At 33.7% G+C, this 20,027-nt stretch overlaps 1 protein-coding gene across 1 annotated transcript in view; it reads left to right on the top strand.

The window, feature by feature from the left end:
* LOC116109155 (probable LRR receptor-like serine/threonine-protein kinase IRK) overlaps window positions 1-516 on the top strand; it is a 1,892-nt gene extending 1,376 nt beyond the window's left edge. Inside the window, exon 2 of the mRNA XM_031395385.1 lies at window positions 46-516. Within this exon, the coding sequence (XP_031251245.1) occupies window positions 46-516 (471 nt within the window). The remainder of the gene's footprint in view (window positions 1-45) is intronic.
* Window positions 517-20,027: the final 19,511 nt, after the last annotated feature.

The following is a 20,027-nucleotide window of genomic DNA, read 5'->3' on the forward strand; positions in this document are numbered from 1 at the left end:
CTTACTGACAACCTTTTTAATGGTAGTTTTCCAGGTTTTATTCAGAAATTTCAGAGTTTGGAAGTTCTCAAGCTGGGGTTTAATAGATTTCAGGGAAGGATCCCACAGTTCATTGGAGCTCTCCAGAACCTCCATATTCTTGTGCTAGAATCGAATTTCTTCAATGGATCAATTCCTTGGGAGATAACCAAGCTGGAGAAGCTGCAATATGTTGACTTTTCGAGTAACAAACTTTCATGTCCCATCCCTGAAAACCTGAATGGTTTGAAAATGTTGAAAACCCGACCTCAGGATGGCTCTATTCTTGGTTTTTTCATTTCATCCATGTTCGCTGCAGTAGAGCTAACTGTGACGATGAAGGGATTGTTACAACACTATGTAATCGTCCGCTCATATCACAGTGGCATTGATCTCTCGTACAACTGTCTGACAGGAAATATTCCAACTGAAATAGGAACTTTAGAGGGTCTCCCTATGGTCAATCTCTCACATAATTGTCTCCGTGGTGAGATTTAAGTGGGGAGATTCCAGCAGAAATCACGTTGCTGGATTATCTTTCGATGTTCAACTTGTCCTAAAACAATTTGAGTGGGAAAATTCCATCGGGGCATCATTTCGAAACTCTGAACATAGATGGATCGGCATATATTGGCAATGAGTTGCTATGTGGAGATCCCCTTGGAATCAGTTGTACTGCTAAAAGCAATTCCTCAACTTCAGAAAGTGTTGAAGTTGAAGATGCCTGGTGGGAAAAGTTGTTTTATGCAGTTGTAATTTTTGGCTATGGAGTTGGCTTCTGGGGTTTTTTGGGATTCTTTATTTGATTAAGGACAACTGGAGGAACATTTACTGGATGACCATCGATCGTATTGCATTTGGAATCATCCAACGCATGCGAAAACAGGATTAAAATAACAGAAAAGGACTAGTAATAATTTCGCATAGATGCATTCTCAGATGTTTACACCAGTACTATTATCTTAGCAGTTGAATATTGTAAAGTATTTTTGTAAGATCTGTTAATTTAATTTCTCGTTAAAAAGAGAAAGGATAGTTATTTTTTTATTTACTTTTTCTTTTTTAATGTTTTCCAAACTACAGAGGTTTATGTGATATAAGGAAACACCTGAAGGCAGTGCAATAATTTTTCCAGGATTTGTTATTATAATTAATTTGTCTTTTCAATTTCTACAGCTGATATTTTTTTTTATTATCTTGTGATGAACACTTCTATTTCTTAATCTTTGTTACTAAATGCGTCTTGTTCTTATTACTTTTAACTAATAACACGTAAGACTATCCTCGATATATATTTCTTTATACCCATGTCAAAAGATTCAGATTATAGCTCATTCTTCTACTTTATAATATTTGTTTTAATGTGTTGAATTATTCAAAGGGATAGATATAGGCATGACATGCTTTGAAAAAGACATTCTAGTATCGTATGTGCCGCCCTGAAGCAGGCCCCTCTGATTTTAATCTTACAATCTGCCTGAAAAAGAAATGAAAAAGAAGTTTCATTGACTTTAGATGATAAGATGCCATAGCCCGATGTAAGATTTCATCTTATTCAAATGTTATTTTGTAATAACTTCAAATGAAACTTCCAGGAATTTCATCCAAGTGTTTAGCTGATACCAATCAATGGTTATAAATCAGCAATTAAATTTGCAATAATAAGGACATGTGTTTACTAGAACCATGAACCTTCTGATCCATGTTTCCTTATTGTTTCCCCTGATCTCTAATCTTCCATTCATAACTTGTTGCTATGATCAGGAAAGAGCGGAAATCACATCTTACAGACCCTTCAAACCGGTTGTCGTCATGGCAAGGCCAAAACTGCTGCACTTGGCATGAAATTAATTGTTCAGAATCACTTCATGTTACTTACGGTGAGTGGTTCCGGGTACCCTGCATTTTTCGAGAGAACCAAAACCAGAACCGCACAGTGCAGGTTCCCAAAAAAAGGAACCGGAACCGGAACTGCACAGTGCAGGTTCTTCAATTCAAGGAACCGGAACCTAAAATGCAGGTTCCGGTTCATTTCCCGGGTACCCTAAAAAAATCAAATTACCCCCCTATTAGTTTAAAAAATGACAAAAATACCTTAAAAGTTTACAAATACACTCCTAATAAATTTTGATTACTCATTCATTTATGCCCAATGTAACTCATAACCTATAAATTTAATATTATAAATTAATAATGTTTATAATGTAATATAGTAATATTGTAATTAATTAAGTAATTATTAAATTATAATGTAATGTTATAATTAATTAAGTGATCATACTATAATTTAATGTTATAAAGACTTATAATTATTTAGTAGTTATTTAACAATAATGTAATGTTATAATTAATTAAATTTTTAATAATTTAATTTATTACTTATGTTTAATGTTTATAATATAATGTCATAATTAATTAAGTAATCATTTAATTATATAATGTTATAATTAATTAAGTGATCATACTACAATGTAAATTGTAATGTTATAATTAATTAAGTAATATACTATTTAATTATAATGTAATATTATAATTAATTAAATTGTTAATAATTTAATTAAGTATTGTAATATTGTTTATCATAAAATGCTATAATTAATTAAGTAATCATACTATAAATTTATAATGTAATGTTAAAATTAATAAAATTCTAATCATTTAATTAAGTATTGTGTAAATTAGTAAATTACTAATGTTTATAATATAATGTCATAATTAATTAAGTAACCATTTAATTATATAATGTTATAATTAATTATGTGATCATACTATAATGTAATGTTATAGTGAATTAAGTATTCATACTACAAATCTATAATTTAATATTGTAATTAATTAAATTTCTAATTATTTAATTAATATACTAATGTTTATAATGGAATGTTATAATTGATTAAGTAATCATACTATAAATATATAAGATAATGTTATAATTAATTAAATTTTTAATCATTTAATTAAGTAATGTAATAATATAGTAAATTAGTAAATTACTAATGTTTATAATGTAATGTTATAAATTCATAACTAATTATGTAATTATGTAATCATTTAACTATGTAATGCTATAATTAAGTAAGTGATCATAATATATAATGTAATATAATAATATTATAATTTAATTGAGTAATTATTTAACTATAATGTAATATTTAATTAATTAAATAATCATTTAATTAAGTAATCATTTGTTTATAATATAATGTTATAATTAATATTCATAATATAATGTTATAATTAATTAAATAATCATCTAATTATGTAATGTTATAATTAATTATGTAATCATACTATAATGAAATATTGAAATGTTACAAGAAATTAAGTAATCATACTATAAATCTTTAATATAATATTATAATTAATTTGTTTATAATATAATATTATAATTAATTAAGTAATTATTTAATTATATATAATGTAATGTTATAAATTTCTACTAATTAAGTAATCATTTAACTATGTAATACTATAATTAATTAAGTGATCATAATATAATGTAATGTAATAATGTTATAATTTAAGTAATTATTTAACTATAATGTAATATTTAATTAATTAAATAATCATTTAATTAAGTAATCATTTGTTTATAATATAATGTTATAATTAATATTCATAATATAATGTTATAATTAATTAAATAATCATCTAATTATGTAATGTTATAATTAATTATGTAATCATACTATAATGAAATATTGAAATGTTACAAGAAATTAAGTAATCATACTATAAATCTTTAATATAATATTATAATTAATTTGTTTATAATATAATATTATAATTAATTAAGTAATTATTTAATTATAATGTAATGTTACAATTAATTACGTAATCGTACTATAAATTTATAATGTAATATTATAATTAATTAAATTTCTAATAATTTAATTAAGTATTGTGCTAATGTTTATGTAGTAAATTAGTAATTACTAATATTTATAATATAATATCATAATCAATTAAGTAATCATTTAATTATGTAATGTTATAATTAATTATGTAATCATACTATAATGTAATATTATAGTGAATTAAGTAATCATATTATAAATCTTTAATGTAAAATTATAATTAATTAAATTTTTAATCATTTAATTAAGTTTGTACTAATGTTTATAATGAAATGTTATAATTGCTTAAGTAATTATACTATAAATCTATAATGTAATGTTATAATTAATTAAATTTCTAATTATTTAATTAAGTAATATACTAAATGTTATAACTTATAAGTCAATTAATTAAGTAGTAATCAATTAATGTAATGCTATAATTAATTATATTATAAATCAATTAAGTAATGTTATAAAATTATATAATGTAATGTTATAATTGATTAAGTATGATATTTAACTAGTAATAAAATTTATTAATGTTTATCAATTTATCTTATATAATTACTTAATTGCTAATTTACTAGAGATATGCTTAGAACTTGATAATTGAAGTAAATAACTAAATATATTATTATTTAATCAAATATACTATTTTATTCAAAAATAATTCTTTTAATAACATTAAAAATTTAAAACACTTTTAATTGAATCATAATTCCAATTATTCACTTAATTAATCAAAACTTTAATATTAATATATTAAAGTTTTTAATATGGTGTAATTTATATGTAATCAGTATAATTGTATTAGTATATTTATTTAATTAGGTTATTCCAAAAATTTAACTTTTTCTATTTTAATTTTTTTTTTATATGTAAAATAATAGAAACCCCCCATGATTCACATTTCACAAATATTTCATTGCAGTCTAGGTTCCAAAACAGGTTCAAAACAGGTTCCAAAACAGGTTCCAAAACAGGTTCCAAACAGGTTCCAAAAATCGGTTCCAAACAGGGTACCCTTTTTTCAGGTTCCGGTTCTGGTTCTGGTTCCTCCACACACAAGAATCGAAACCGAAAGCGCACAGTGTCGATTCCAAAAAATTGGAATCGGAACCTACCCGCATAGTGCCGGTTTCAGGTAGGTTCCAGTTCCAGTTTCGGTTCTACCCCCAGGTTCCGGTTCTACCCGTTACCCGTGCTCACCCCTAAATTTATTGTTACTGCTATTGATCTCTGAAACGCCAATCCAAATGCATATAGGTTCATAATCAATATGAATTCAGTGCTGGAGTTGTCGACTACTTCAGCATTAATGGGTTACATAGACGCGTTCGATGGGGTCCCGCTGACAAGGCAGCGGGTGTGAGGGCAATGCCCCCAGGCAATTCATTCATTGTAAATGAGAGAGGTGAGGAATTGCCCTTATTGGCTTTAGACTTAGGAATAGGAATCCTTGTAAAACTAGGTTTTGTCGCTTTAAACCTAGTATATAAACACATTTTTCTCTTGTTATGAGTGTGGTAGCAATCATAGGGCAATTCATTCATTGTAAACTAGAGAGTTGAGGAAATATTGCAATAATATTGACTCGGCTAGACGTAGCCCATATTGGGTGAACCACTTGGCATAGAATTAATTGTTCAGAATCACTTCATGTTATTGCTATTGATCTCCGAAACCCAATCCAAATGCATACAGGTTCATAATCAATATGAATTCAGTGTTGGAGTTGTCGACTACTTCAGCATTAATGGGTTACGTAGACGCATTCGAGGGGGTCCTGCTAACCAGGCAGCGGGTGTGAGGCAGTGCCCTCGGGCAATTTATTCATTGTAAACGAGAGAGGTGAGGAATTGCCCTTATTGGCTTTAGACTTAGGAATAGGAATCCTTGTAAAACTAGGTTTTGTCACTGTAAAACTAGGTTTTGTCACTTTAAACCTAGTATCTAAACATATTTTTCTCTTGTTATGAGTGTGATAGCAATCATAGGGTAATTCATTCATTGTAAACGAGAGAGGTGAGGAAATATTGCAATAATATTGACTCGGCTGGACGTAGCCCATATTGGGTGAACCAGGGTAAATCACACGTGTTATTTTCTCTGTGTTTATTATTTGTGATTTGCTATATTGTTGTTTTGTTCTCGTTGCTATCTCTATATCGTTCAATCCCTACCTTGCTTAAGGATATATAAGCTATAGACTTGTCCAGGAACAATTTCCCAGGCATTAACCCAGGCACAGTTAGCAGTTGAAAAAATCAGATTTTTATCATTCTCTGGGAAAAGATTGTACGGTCAGATACCCTTCTCTTTCTATCATTCAAATAGTGTGTTGATGCTCCTTGATCTTTCTAACAATAGTTTGGTAGGAACAGTTCCTACCAGTTTAGGAAATTTCACTTCTCTCATCTTTTTGAACCTTGGAGGCAATAAACTTAGTGGAGAAATTCCAAATGAACTAGAGGGTGCCGAACATTTGAGCTATCTTGACCTTACTAGCAACCAGTTTAATGGATCTTTTCCATCTTTCATTCGAAAACTTCAGATTTTGGGAATTCTTAAGCTGGAATGTAATAGATTTGGAGGAAGGATACCCAAATACATTGGAGATCTCCAATACCTCCACCTTCTGGTACTAGAATCCAACTCCTTCAATGATTCAATTCCTCAGGAGATAAACAAACTAGAGAAGCTGCAATATTTAGACTTGTTAGGCAACAAGCTTTCAGGATATGTGCCAGGAAGACTAAATGGTTTGAAGATGATGAGAACTCAACCTTTGGATGGAAACATTCTTGGTTATGACATCTCATCCATGTATACAGGGGCAGAGCTAGACATGGTGAGCAAAGGATTATTACAACAACACGAGGTCGTGCGCACGTATCTCAGTGGCATAGATCTCTCAGGCAACTCTCTTATAGGAAACATTCCATTGGAAATAGGCCTTTTAAAGGGACTCTATATGCTTAGTCTATCACATAATCAGCTTTCTGGTGAAATCCCAAAGACCATTGGTAATATGTCAGGTCTGGAGTCACTAGACCTCAGTTTCAACAACTTGAGTGGGGAGATTCCTGGAGCAATCACATTGCTGGACTATCTTTCAACTTTTAACTTGTCCTACAACAATTTGAGTGGCAGAATTCCAACAGGGCAGCACTTTGACACAATGAACATAGATGGATCAGCATACATTACAAATGAATTCTTATGTGGAACTACAATTGGAATCAATTGTACTGGTAACAACAGTTCCTCAAGTTCAGGAAGTGTTCAAGTTGAGGCTCCCTGGCAAGAGAAGATTTTTTATGCAGTTGTAATTATCAACTATGGTGTTGGCTTGGGGGGCTTTTTTGGGGTTATTCATTTGATGAAGAAAAACTAGAGAAAGAACATATAGCATTCAGAATCATCCAATGCATGGGAAAACAAGATTAATATTGTTTGCCATCTGAATATTATAAAATTCTCCAACAATAGCAAGTGGCATATCAAAATAATTATACAGCTCAAATCTCACTGCTATTTGATCTGTTAAAAGAATGGTTCAATTGTATATAGAAAATTTTGAAAAAAAAATAATAAACCAAAATCATTTCATAAGTTAACCTTGAACAGACACAGAGAAGATTTTGACTTGATCAAAGAATTCGAAGTAAATCTTCACCTGAAATTATTGAATTACATTTCAAATGCATAACTATTAAATTGACAGAGAACCCTAAAAAACTACAATGGAACAATACTTATGCTCTGGGACTTACCAGCAGGCGCTTTGAATTATATTTCATAGTATTAGATTTTAGGTTGATTTTTTCATGGAGACATTAATGTGAACTTGCTCCAACATGGCCCAACAGACTTAATAACAAAAGCGTTTACAAAATTCAAATCAAAGGAAATAAAGTGAGTTAGACAATGCGGTTTTTCTTCCCCACTTTGATGCTTAAGAAGTAAGGAATGAAATAAGGATAAGACTTTGTTGATAGCAGTGATGTTTTACTGAAAACATGAAGATAGCAGCAGGTTTGCAGGTTTTTGGCACGAAGTTTGAAGTTTGCAGCTTAATTTGAATGATGGAGCTATTAAATTTTTGAATTGTAATATGATGGCTTTAGGTGGTAGCAGCCAGTTGTTAAGGCTTTAGTACCAACATTAGTTTTAGATGAATAGTTAAGAATGTATTTTGTAAAATATCCTTGTAATATTAGGTGAAACAGTAGATGATATTTTGTTTNATCTTCACCTGAAATTATTGAATTACATTTCAAATGCATAACTATTAAATTGACAGAGAACCCTAAAAAACTACAATGGAACAATACTTATGCTCTGGGACTTACCAGCAGGCGCTTTGAATTATATTTCATAGTATTAGATTTTAGGTTGATTTTTTCATGGAGACATTAATGTGAACTTGCTCCAACATGGCCCAACAGACTTAATAACAAAAGCGTTTACAAAATTCAAATCAAAGGAAATAAAGTGAGTTAGACAATGCGGTTTTTCTTCCCCACTTTGATGCTTAAGAAGTAAGGAATGAAATAAGGATAAGACTTTGTTGATAGCAGTGATGTTTTACTGAAAACATGAAGATAGCAGCAGGTTTGCAGGTTTTTGGCACGAAGTTTGAAGTTTGCAGCTTAATTTGAATGATGGAGCTATTAAATTTTTGAATTGTAATATGATGGCTTTAGGTGGTAGCAGCCAGTTGTTAAGGCTTTAGTACCAACATTAGTTTTAGATGAATAGTTAAGAATGTATTTTGTAAAATATCCTTGTAATATTAGGTGAAACAGTAGATGATATTTTGTTTAAAACACCCTTGTTTTATGAATGAAAAACAACGCAAAATTTCAGTTTAAATTTTCCCTCTCTACATCTCTCTCTCACATCTGTTTTGACCTCTCTTTCCTTAGTATCCTCTAGCTAAAAACCTACAATTGGTATCAGAGCCACCATGATTCTCAGGGCCAAAAACACAACTCTACAATTCAATTCAACCCTATTAAAGGTTTTCTTCATGGAAACAAACCCAACTCCTCTTTCTCCACCCATCTTCAGTGGTGAGCAGTTCCATGTTTGGGCTATCAAAATGAAGACTTACTTGAGAGGCCACAGTTTATGGCAATACGTGGAGGAAGAGAGACAAGTCCCTCACCTTGGAGCAAACCTAACACTGAATCAGATAAGGATTCATGAAGAAGAGTTAGCAAATGCTCTTAGAGCATTGTCCTGCATACATTCTGCTTTCACAGACCAAGTTTTTACAAGAATCATGGCATGTGAAACTCCTAAAAAGGTTTGGGATAAGCTTAAGGAGGAGTTTGGGGGCAGCAATACAACACGCAACATGCAAGTGCTTAACTTGAGAAGGGAGTTTGAAATGCTTAAAATGTAGGAGAGTGAGTCTGTTAAGGAATATGTGGACAAACTAATGAATGTTGTGAATAAAATAAAACTACTTGGAGAGGAGTTGACTGATAAGAGAATTGTGGAAAAGGTTTTGGTTAGCTTGCCCGAGAGATTTGAAGCAAAGATCGCTTCACTTGAAGACTCCAAAGACTTGTCCCAAATCAGCCTAGCAAACTTGTGCATGCTCTTCAAGCATAAGAGCAGAGGAGGTTGATAAGGTAGGAAGATTCAAGTAAGGGAGCTATGTTAGAATGCCAAAAAATGGGGGATTTCAAGGTGAAAACATAAGGTATGTTGGAGCGAAGAAGGGAAAGGAGAAAGTTAACAACCAAGGAGGAAAGAATACAGGAATGAGAACGTTTCCTCCTTGTTCTCACTGCAAGAAAAAGAACCACTCTGAAAACAAATGTTCGTTTAGGCCTGGCATACAATGCAGGTCTTGTAAGCAGTTTGAACAAATAGAAAGAGTATGCAAGAATAAAGGAGGGCAGCAGGAGCATCAATCCCAGGTAGTGGAGAATCAACAACAGACTCAAGAGCAACTCTCTGTGGTTTTAGGATGCGTAGCTGATTGTGATCAAGAGATGTAGTTAATTAACAGTAGCTGCACCAACCAAATGTCACCAAACATGTCCAATTTCATGAGCTTAGATCAAAGCTACAAGTCCAAAGTCAAAGTGGGAAATGGTGAGCTACTGGAGGTTAGGGCAAGGAAATGTTATAGTCCAAACCAATGTAGGTACCAAGATTACAACTGATATTTTGTTTGTTCCCGAGATTAGTCAAAGTTTGTTAAGTGTAGGCCAAATGCTTGAGAAGAATTATTCTCTGCATTTTGAAAAAGCATCATGTGTAATTGTAGAATGTGATGGGAATGAATTAATGAAGGTAAGGATGCAAGGAAAAAGTTTTCCTGTAGTATGGGATAGGACTAATTTTCTAGGCCATTTGGCTAAGGTAGATGAGTCAGACTTATGGCATAGAAGATACAGGTATTTCCATTATCAAGCTCTTAAGGAGCTAAGACTCCAAAACCTTGTTCAAGACTTGCCAAAGATAGAACAAAGGGAAGGGTTGTGCAATACATACCAAATTGGGAAGCTAAGTAGGCCATCTTTTCTAGCAAAGAAGGCATGGAGAGCAAGTGAGAAACTCCAACTTGTGCACATAGACGTGTGTGGATCTATGCAACAAGCTTTCTTGAATGGAAGCAGATATTTTATTCTCTTCATAGATGACTTTTCCAGGCTAACATGGGTGTAATTCCTAAACTAGAAAAGTGAAGTTGCTGTTGTGTTTAAGAGATTCAAGCTATTTGTTGAAAACCAAAGAAGTCTGACACTCAAATTTGTGAGGAGTGATAATGAGACTGAATACACCTCCAATGAGTTTGAAGAGGTGTGCAGGGGAGCTGGGATAAGGCATCAATTCAATAGTCCATACACTCCACAACAAAATGAAGTCAATGAGAAGAAAAAAAAAGGACTGCAATTGAGATGGCTAGGTGCATGTTGGCTGAGAAAAATTTTCCCAAAGTTTTTTGGGATGAAGTTGCCAACACTGCCATTTATTTTTTGAACAAACTTCCAACTAAAGCTCTTGAGAATATGACACCTTATGAGGTCTAGTATGGTGTAAAACCAAGGGTGGATCACTTAAGGATATTTGGAAGTGTGTGTTATGTACATGTCCTAGCCAAAAAAAGAACCAAGTTAGATGAGAGGGCTAAAGTGGGAATCCTAATTGGGTACATTAGCCAATCAAAGGCATATAGGATGTACAATCCAATCAGCAAAAAAATCCAAGTTAGCAGGGATGTCAAGGTGGGTGAGTGTGTTGTTTGGAATTGGGAAAGAAATCAGGTTGAGGTCAAGCCAAGCTTCTAGCAAGATAGAATGCTCGAAAACCAGATTGAAGAAATGAATTCAGATGAAGTTGATGAAGTTCCAATCAGAGGCACAAGACCATTATTTGAAATTTATGAAAGATGTAATGTGGCTGAGTTAGAACCAACAAGCTACAATTAGGCAGTCAAATCAGATGCTTGGAAAGCTACAACGAAGGACGGGTTTCCTTAATAGAAAGAAATGGAACTTGGAAGTTGGTTGATAGGCCTATAGGCAGAAAAATGATTCAATTCAAGTGGATTGTTAAGGGAAAATTGAACCTGATGGGTCAGTAAACAAGTATAAAGCAAGGCTTGTTGTGAAGGGCCTTGCACAATAATATGGAGTGGATTTCATTGATACCTTTGCACTAGTTGCTATACATGACACCATCCGAATGCTTCTTGCCATTTGTGCTCAATTTAGGTGGAAAATCTTCCAACTTGATGAAAAATCAGCTTTCCTAAATGGCTGGCTAGATGAAGAGATATATGTTGAGTAGCCCTAAGGACATGAAGTTAAGGGGAAGGAAGATCAGGTTTATCCGCTGAGAAAGGCCTTGTATGGCCTGAAGCAAGCTCCTAGAGTTTGGAACAGTAGAATTAATGAGTATTTGGGTGACTTTGGGTATGACAGGAGTCCAAATGAGCACACTCTTTATGTAAAGGTGCAGGGAGGTGAAGTAATGATAGTGTCTCTGTATGTGGATGATCTATTGGTCACCAGAAGCAATGCTAATCACCTGTTGGAGTTCAAAGAGGCAATGCAGAAGGAATTTGATATGTTGACCTTGGGGAGGTGAGCTTTTTTCTTGGCATGGAAATATTTCAAGGCTCTAATGGTATATTTGTATGCCAAAGGAAGTATGCAAATGAGGTATTGAAAAAGTTTGTTATGGAAAATAGCAAAATCAGTGGATACACCCTTGATTCCAAGTCAAAAATTGAGTAAAAATGCTGGTGCAGAAGCAATAGATAAGGCTGTTTATAGAAGTCTAATTGGCTGCTTACTGTATTTAATAGCAACCAAACTAGATATCATGTACTCCACTAGCCTGCTATCAAGATTCATGAGCAATCCAAGTGAAACACACTTCAAGGCAGCCAAGAGGGTACTGAGGTATATCAAGGGTACTATAGACTTGGGAATATGGTTTAAGAGATTTGAAAATATCGGTTTGTGAGTTTTTTCAGATACTGACCAGACTAGTTCCATTGATGATATGAGGAGCACTTCAGGTTATGTATTCTTCTTGAATACAGGAACCTTTAGCTAGATATCCAAGAAGTAGGAGACAGTTGCACAATCCATGGCTGAAGCAAAGTATATCTCTACTGCTAATGTTGTCATGAACCAGGTCATCCAGTTAAGAAAAATTTTGTATGATGTAAAGCTAAAACAGAGTAGTCCAACGGTTATCCTCTGTGATAATCAATCAGTTGTGGCAATAGCAAAAAATCATGTGCTGTATGGTCGAACTAAGCACATTAGGATCAAGTATCATGCTGTAAGGGAGCTTGAACTGATTAGAGAAGTTAGTTTATTCACTATAGAGGAGAGGACCAGGTTACAGATATTATGACTAAGGCGACCAGGTTACAAATATTATGACTAAGGCTCTAAGCAAGTCCAAATTTGAAGAACTTAGGCTAAAGCTTGGTGTTTCCAGCAAAACATCAAGGAGGAGTATTGATGGCAGTGATGTTTTACTGAAAACATGAAGATAGGCATCAGGTTTGTAGGTTTTTGGCACCAAGTTTGAAGTTTGCAGGGTTGAATTTGAATGATAGAGCTGTTAAATTTTTGAATTGTAATGTGATGGCTTTAGGTGATAGCAGCCGATTGTTAAAGCTTTAGTACCAGCATTAGTTTTAGGTGAATGGTTAAGAATGTATTTTGCAAAATATCCTTGTAACATTAGGTGAAACAGTAGATGATATTTTGTCTAAAACGCCTATGTTTTATGAATGAAAAACAAAGCAAAATTTAGTTTAATTTTGCCCTCTCTATATCTCTCTCTCATGCCTATTTTGGCCTCTCTTTCCTCAGTATTATGTCGCTAAAAACTGATAGATTCTCTATAAGAAATGCAAATGGAGATGAGAATGAGAAATTTTACCCAATCAGTAACACCCCAGCCCAATTCCATGATGTTATGGGTTTATCTCTTACCTATCTCAAATAGTGGGGCTCAAAATGCGTCCCCTTCAATTTAAACACAATTGGTACTCGTGATTCATTTCTAATGAGAAGTCATAGATTTGAATCAATGAGGACACGCTCTGAGCCCACTATTTGACGTAGGAGATAAATAATCCACAATATCTTACAAGTGGCTGGAGTATTGCACAAACCATCCCTTGATGCCTAGTTGGCATCCTTTTTGGTAGAAACATATCAGCATCAACCATAAGACTTGTAAAACAAATATTTGACTTGTTTATTTTGAATAATTTATTTATAATACATAATGTTTTGAAAATGTTGCTGCATATAGTTAATTTAGTTATTACTTAGTTATGAATGCCAAGATAAAAGAATAAATAGGATGTTATTATAACGCTTATTTATCATTATCAAATTGGAGATCGTTAACAAGATTACATTTATAGACTTCTTTAATGATTCTTGAAAATATATATGAATAGTTGAATTATTAGATAATAGATGAAATATTGCGGTGTTAAAGATATATTTGTGAGTTATAACAAGCGCATTCTCGCACCATCTAAATTTGACTTGATCTAATTACTGTTGGAGTAGGTGCCCTAGAGCCAATCAATTATTGTGGAATTGACTCTGTAATAAATGTGTATTTATCAATAAAAAGGCATATTCTTCTATATCGTGTAAATTGTATTTATATGTAATGATATATGTCCTTAGGAGGGTAGAACCATGACGCGGGTATCAAGTGTTTTAAATCTTGATAGTGAGAACCCTATGATCATATATGGTGGCCATTCTAGAAACGCCCCTAAACCCTAAACCCTAAACCCTATGTTATTTTGACCAAGGACACAGATAATACGATAAGCTATCATAGTGTTGGACAACCCTGTCGAAGGCAGTCACTGATCTCACTTGTCAGGGTTGTTTGTTGACAATCTGGTGCAATGCATGGGTATTACCTAGAGGCAAGTTCACTAGATAGACCTACCAGAGGATTCCATATGGATGGTAACCCCAGTGTCTATGGAACAAATCCTTGAACGGATGGTGGTGCATGTGATCCTTAGACTTGAGATCACCGGAGTGCCTTGTGCACCAATTGGTATAGTTTGACACTAGCCCAATGTAGTTCTATTCAGAGCTATCGATACAGTAGTGATTGGCTACATTGAGAAGTGTACCAAGACTATAGTGGATCAGCAAAGGATTCATCACTCTTGGGTATGGGAGAAGTTATCTCACTTGGTAATTCAGTAAATGACAATGACACAAATCTGTGGCCACAATGGGATTGAGTTGTTGCTCAATCTAATTTGACATTCCTGTCATTGGTCCAATAACTGAATACAAACATGCCGAGGATATATGAGGTTGACACTATTTCTGTACCTCAGTCTCGATGAGATAACAGTTGATGAAAGAATTTGATTGCATGGTAACTATATCATTGACAAGCTGCGGTTTCGCTAAATCCCAATCTATCAGGTGGCCATGATGCCTTGCTAGGGGCCAATCTTGGTCTATGTGTAGTGAGACGATTAATTGGTGTTAATCGCAATACTACACACTGCCAATATGATGAGGAGTCTACGGTTACACATTTAGAAGATAATTTAAGAATCATTTTGTGAGAAGGGTATTTTCGTCTTTCAAGACAAAAGGGTATTTTGGTAATCATGTAGTGTAATTAAATTTGTTGAGGTTGTTGCCTATATTTAATTTGATATTAAAATTAAATACGCGAGATTATATTTAAATATATATGTATGCATATATTTAAATGAATTGTTATTATTAATTAAATGTTAATATATTATTATATATATTAATTGATTTTAATTATAATAATAATTAATTAATTTAAAATACCAATTACATGGTGTTTGGTTGCAAGGGTAAGCTTAGGTTGCTGCCCATGGGTATTCCTTATTAGAATAGGGTTTTAATTAGTTGCACTATACAAGTGCAACTTAATTAAAACACAAATAATACTTTTATAAAACAAAACACTAGCCACCCTATCTCTCCCTCTGTCTCACATTTTCACCTTTGAGTGAAAAGAAAATTTTTTCTTTCCCTTTGATTGTTCTTGATTCTTGAAGCCGGCAATTGTTCTAGCAAAACAATTGTCGGTTCCTTGGATTATCTTCGTGTGGATTTTCGTGAGTGTAATCCTACATTAGATCGATTAATGAACAGTGTTGGTGAATAATATCCAGTGAGCAGTGTTCATAAGCGAAGTCAGAGATATTCGAAGGAGCCTCCAAATGTTGGTATGAACTAAATCCTTGAATGGATTTGCTTTAAACAGATTTTATTTTACCTTTTAGTTTATGCATAAAAATCGTTATAATCTACACTCGGATCTTGGTTCGACTAAGTGGTCTTTTCGTTTTTAATATTACGCTTGTTCCGCTGCGCGAACTTGATCACTTACTTACAATTACAAAGAAACATATTCATAATATAATGTTAATTAATTGATACTGTAAAAAAGATGAAGCCAGCCTTAAGAATATTTTAAAGAATCTACCTTAGATACTAGTTGAAATTTTGTGATATACATGATATCAGGGCCAGTCTATAAATCTTATAGTTTTCTTCACTGAAACTAATTGAAACTGTAAAAAGAGAGAGAGGGTTAGGTATATTTATGACATAACCTGAAGAAACCTTTTGTCTTTTTCACTCAAAGTCACCTCTTTGCTTACCAAAGTTTGCATCAATCTGCATCTGCAATATTTAAAAAAACAATTATTGTCAATTTGTCATTGAACTTAGACTATAAAAATTATAATAATGATGATCCTGAATCTAAATTTTTACCTAGTCAAAATCTCTGCACCTAAAAGGGCAAGTCCAAGAATTATATATGAGTTCACATTTAGAAAGTGCCAAAAATATGCAAGTGTCAATCTATATAAACAGCTGTAAATTAAACTATTTTTTTGCACCATAACAGAACCATGAAAAAATTCATCCTTATTTTCTTGGTATTGTTTCTACTCTTCAAGTTTTCATTCATAACTTGTTGTTATGATCATGAAAGAGAAGCATTGTTAAGTTTCAAATCACATCTTACTAACCCTGCAAATTTGTTTTCTTCAAGGCAAGGCCAAAACTATGTTGGTTATTGGGGCTAGAACATAAACTAAGTGCACGGGAGAGAACAAAGAAGAAAGAAGAGATGAGAGAGTGGAAGACTAAGTTGAATACATTCATTAAGAAAAAGCAAAGTTTATACAACTTAGTGTCACTGTTGTACCTAACATTAAAACATATTTTAATGTCAAAATACATCCTAACCATACAACTTTGTTAATGTATGCTAAATCCACCAAAAACAATCACTTTAGCATGCCTACAAACCAGCTTCGGTGAACTGCTCCAAGGCCAATCTTCACCACTCCGAATTCTGCTTTTTTCTGCCAATTTTTAGCTTTAGTTAATAGTAAAAAATAGTTTGTTTCAAGCAAAATATCATCACTTTGAACACTCATCCTTGATATTTTTGCTTGAGACACAAAGTTTAAGCTTAAGATCTTCAAACTTGGACTTGCATAGGGCCTTTGTAAAGATATCCGCCAATTGATCTTTTCCCTTGCAGTGAGTCAATCTGATTTCCCTGCATTGCTTAGCCTCTCTCACTGCATGAAACTTGATTTTTATGTGTTTAGTTCAACCATGCAAGACTGGATTGTTTGCCATAGCTACAACCAATTGATTTTCACAAAAAAATTCAGTAGGCTCACCTCCAAATCATTCAGCATATTCCTCAACCATATGGCTTGATTTATTGCAACAACAACTGATATGCATTCAGCTTCTACAGTGGATTGAGCCACTATTTCTTGCTTCTTGGAAGACCAGCAAAAGGCTCCACAATTCAGCAAGAAAACATATCTTGATGTGCTTCGCATATCATCACAAGAACCACCCCAATCAATATCTGCATAGCCCACCAATCTAAAGTTTTCAGACTTCTTGAACCAGATTCCATGATCTGTTGTCCCTTTGATAAACCTCAGCACTCTCTTGGCTGCTTTAAGATACTTTTCACTTGGTTTGCTCATAAATCTAGATAGGGGACTAGTGGGAAACATCAGATTAGGTATTGTTGATGTTAAATATAGTAAACTCTCAACCAAACTTCTATACTTTGTTTATCCACCAAGGCTGTTCCATCCTCTTTACACAACATTTGGTTTCGCACCAAAGGTGTGCCAACTGATTTACATCTGTCCATACCAAACTTCCTCAACATCTCATTGGCATATTTCTTTTGACATATAAAAATGTCATCTTGAGATTGATGTATTTCCATTCCAAGAAAATAGGTCAACTCTCCCAAGTCAGTCATCTCAAACTCTTCAACATGAATGGAATTATTTCCTGTTACCAGCAAATCATCTACATATAAGGAAACCATGATCACACCTTTGTTAAAATTCTTCACATACAAAGTATGCTCATTTGGACTTCTTGCATATCCTAGGCTGACCAGGTATTCATTAATTTTGTCGTACCAAGCCCTTGGAGCTTGTTTTAGGCCATATAAAGCCTTCTTCAGCAAATAAAATTTATCTTCTTTCCCTCTGACTTTGTGTCCCTCAGGCTGCTCAACATAAATTTCTTCATCAAGCCAACCATTTAAGAAGGCTGACTTAACATCCATTTGGAAAACTTTCCACTTGAATAGAGCTGCCAATGCAAGAACTAACCAAATTGTGTTATATCTAGCAACAGGTGCAAATGTGTCTTAAAAGTCTACACCATGTTGCTCTGCAAAACCTTTGACCATATGTCTTGCTTTATGCTTCAAAACTGAACCATCACAATTCAATTTTCTCTTGAAGATCACTTAACCTGGATCACTTTTCTATCAAGAAGTCTATCCACAAGTTTCCATGTTTCATTCTTTTCTATCATGGACAACTTCTTCTGCATTGCAATTCTCCATGCCTCTGACTTGGCTACCTCTGAATAGGATGATGGTACAAGTATAGCTACATTGCATCTTTCGTAAATCTCGGTAAGAGGTTTGGTCCTTCTTACTGATGTTTCTTCTTCTACATCAGAATCTGCTCCATCAAATTGGTCAGCAGCTAATTCCCTTTGCTGTGGCCTTACATCTTCTTGAATTTTCTTCTCCTCCTAGTTCCAAACTGGCCTCTCATCAACCCTCACATCTCTGGAAATCAACACTTTCTTAAACTCTGGAATATAGATTTTGTATGCTTTGGAATGGTGGCTATAACCAACTAGGATTCCAGCTTTTGCTTTGTCATCAAGTTTGGATCTCTTGATGGCTGGTATGAGGACATAACAAACACTACAAAGATTCTAAGATGGTTCACTTGAGGCTTGACTCCATACCATGCTTCAAATGGAGTTTGATCTTTTAAAGTCTTGGTTGGAAACCTATTCAACAAGTACACACTAATGTTTACAGATTCTGCCCACAAATCTTTTGGCAAACTTTTTTTAGTTAACATGCATCTTGACATCTCCATCACTGTTCTATTTTTCTTGTCACTCACTCCATTTTGTTGAGGAGTGTAAGGACTGCTATACTGGTGCCAAATTCCAGCATCCTGCATATTGATTCAAATTCCCATGAGGTATATTCATACCCATTGTCACTTTTGACAACCTTTATACTTGCACCAGCTTGGTTTTCAACTTCAATTTTAAACTTCCTAAATACAGAAGCAACTTCACTTTTTTGTTTTAGAAAGTATACCCAAGTCATCCTTGAGTAATCATCAATAAGCAAGGTAAAATACTTGGATCCACTTAGGGATGAGGTCTGCCTCGGTCCACACATATCAGTGTTTATCAATTGAAGCTTTTTAGTATCTCCAGGCATGGTTTGTTGGAAAGGCAGGTCTGCTAAGCTTCCCTACTTGGCATGCATTACATAAACTCTCATTCTCTTTTATTTCGGGTAAGCTGTGAACCATGTTTTTGAGCTTCATTTGTCTAAGACCAGTATAATGATAATGGCCATACCTTTTATGCCATAGGTTTGTATCATCTGAATTTACTGACATGGCTTGAAATTCTGATTTTTTTAGCTTAACTGGGAAGCTCTTTCCCACCATTTTTACATACATCATTACATTACCCTTATTGTCTAATATTATGCAAGATTGATTTTAAAATGTAGAGTGTAGTTTCTTTCCAGCATCTGTCGTACACTAAACAAGTTTTGATTGATTTTAGGAACAAATAAAACATTGGTAATGATTTTTGTACCTGTCAAGGTCTGCACAGCCACATCTCCTCTGCCTTTAACCTTCACATAGTCACCGTTTCCAACCTTTACTCTTAACTCGTATGATTGGTCTAGGCTTACACAATTCTCTAGATCAGGTGTCATATGATTGGTACACCCACTGTCAATCAGCCAAGCCCTAGCACTAAACTGAGTAGCATAGTAGGAGACCACAAACAGCTGCTCTGACTCTGAATTTTGCTGCAGATCTTCAACAATCTATACTTACTGTGTTGGCTGGTGTGGTTTGTTTTTGCAGACCTTTTCAATGTGGCCAAATTGCTTACATGCCCTACATTGAATATTTGTTCTGAACCAGCATTTACTATTTACATGGTTCTTCTTTTTGCAGTGAGAACATGGTGGAAAAACCCACAATCCTCCTGGTTTGTTCCATTGATTGTTGGC

Source organism: Pistacia vera, unplaced genomic scaffold (genome assembly GCF_008641045.1).
Source record: "Pistacia vera cultivar Batoury unplaced genomic scaffold, PisVer_v2 Contig573, whole genome shotgun sequence".
NCBI classification, from domain to species: domain Eukaryota; kingdom Viridiplantae; phylum Streptophyta; class Magnoliopsida; order Sapindales; family Anacardiaceae; genus Pistacia; species Pistacia vera.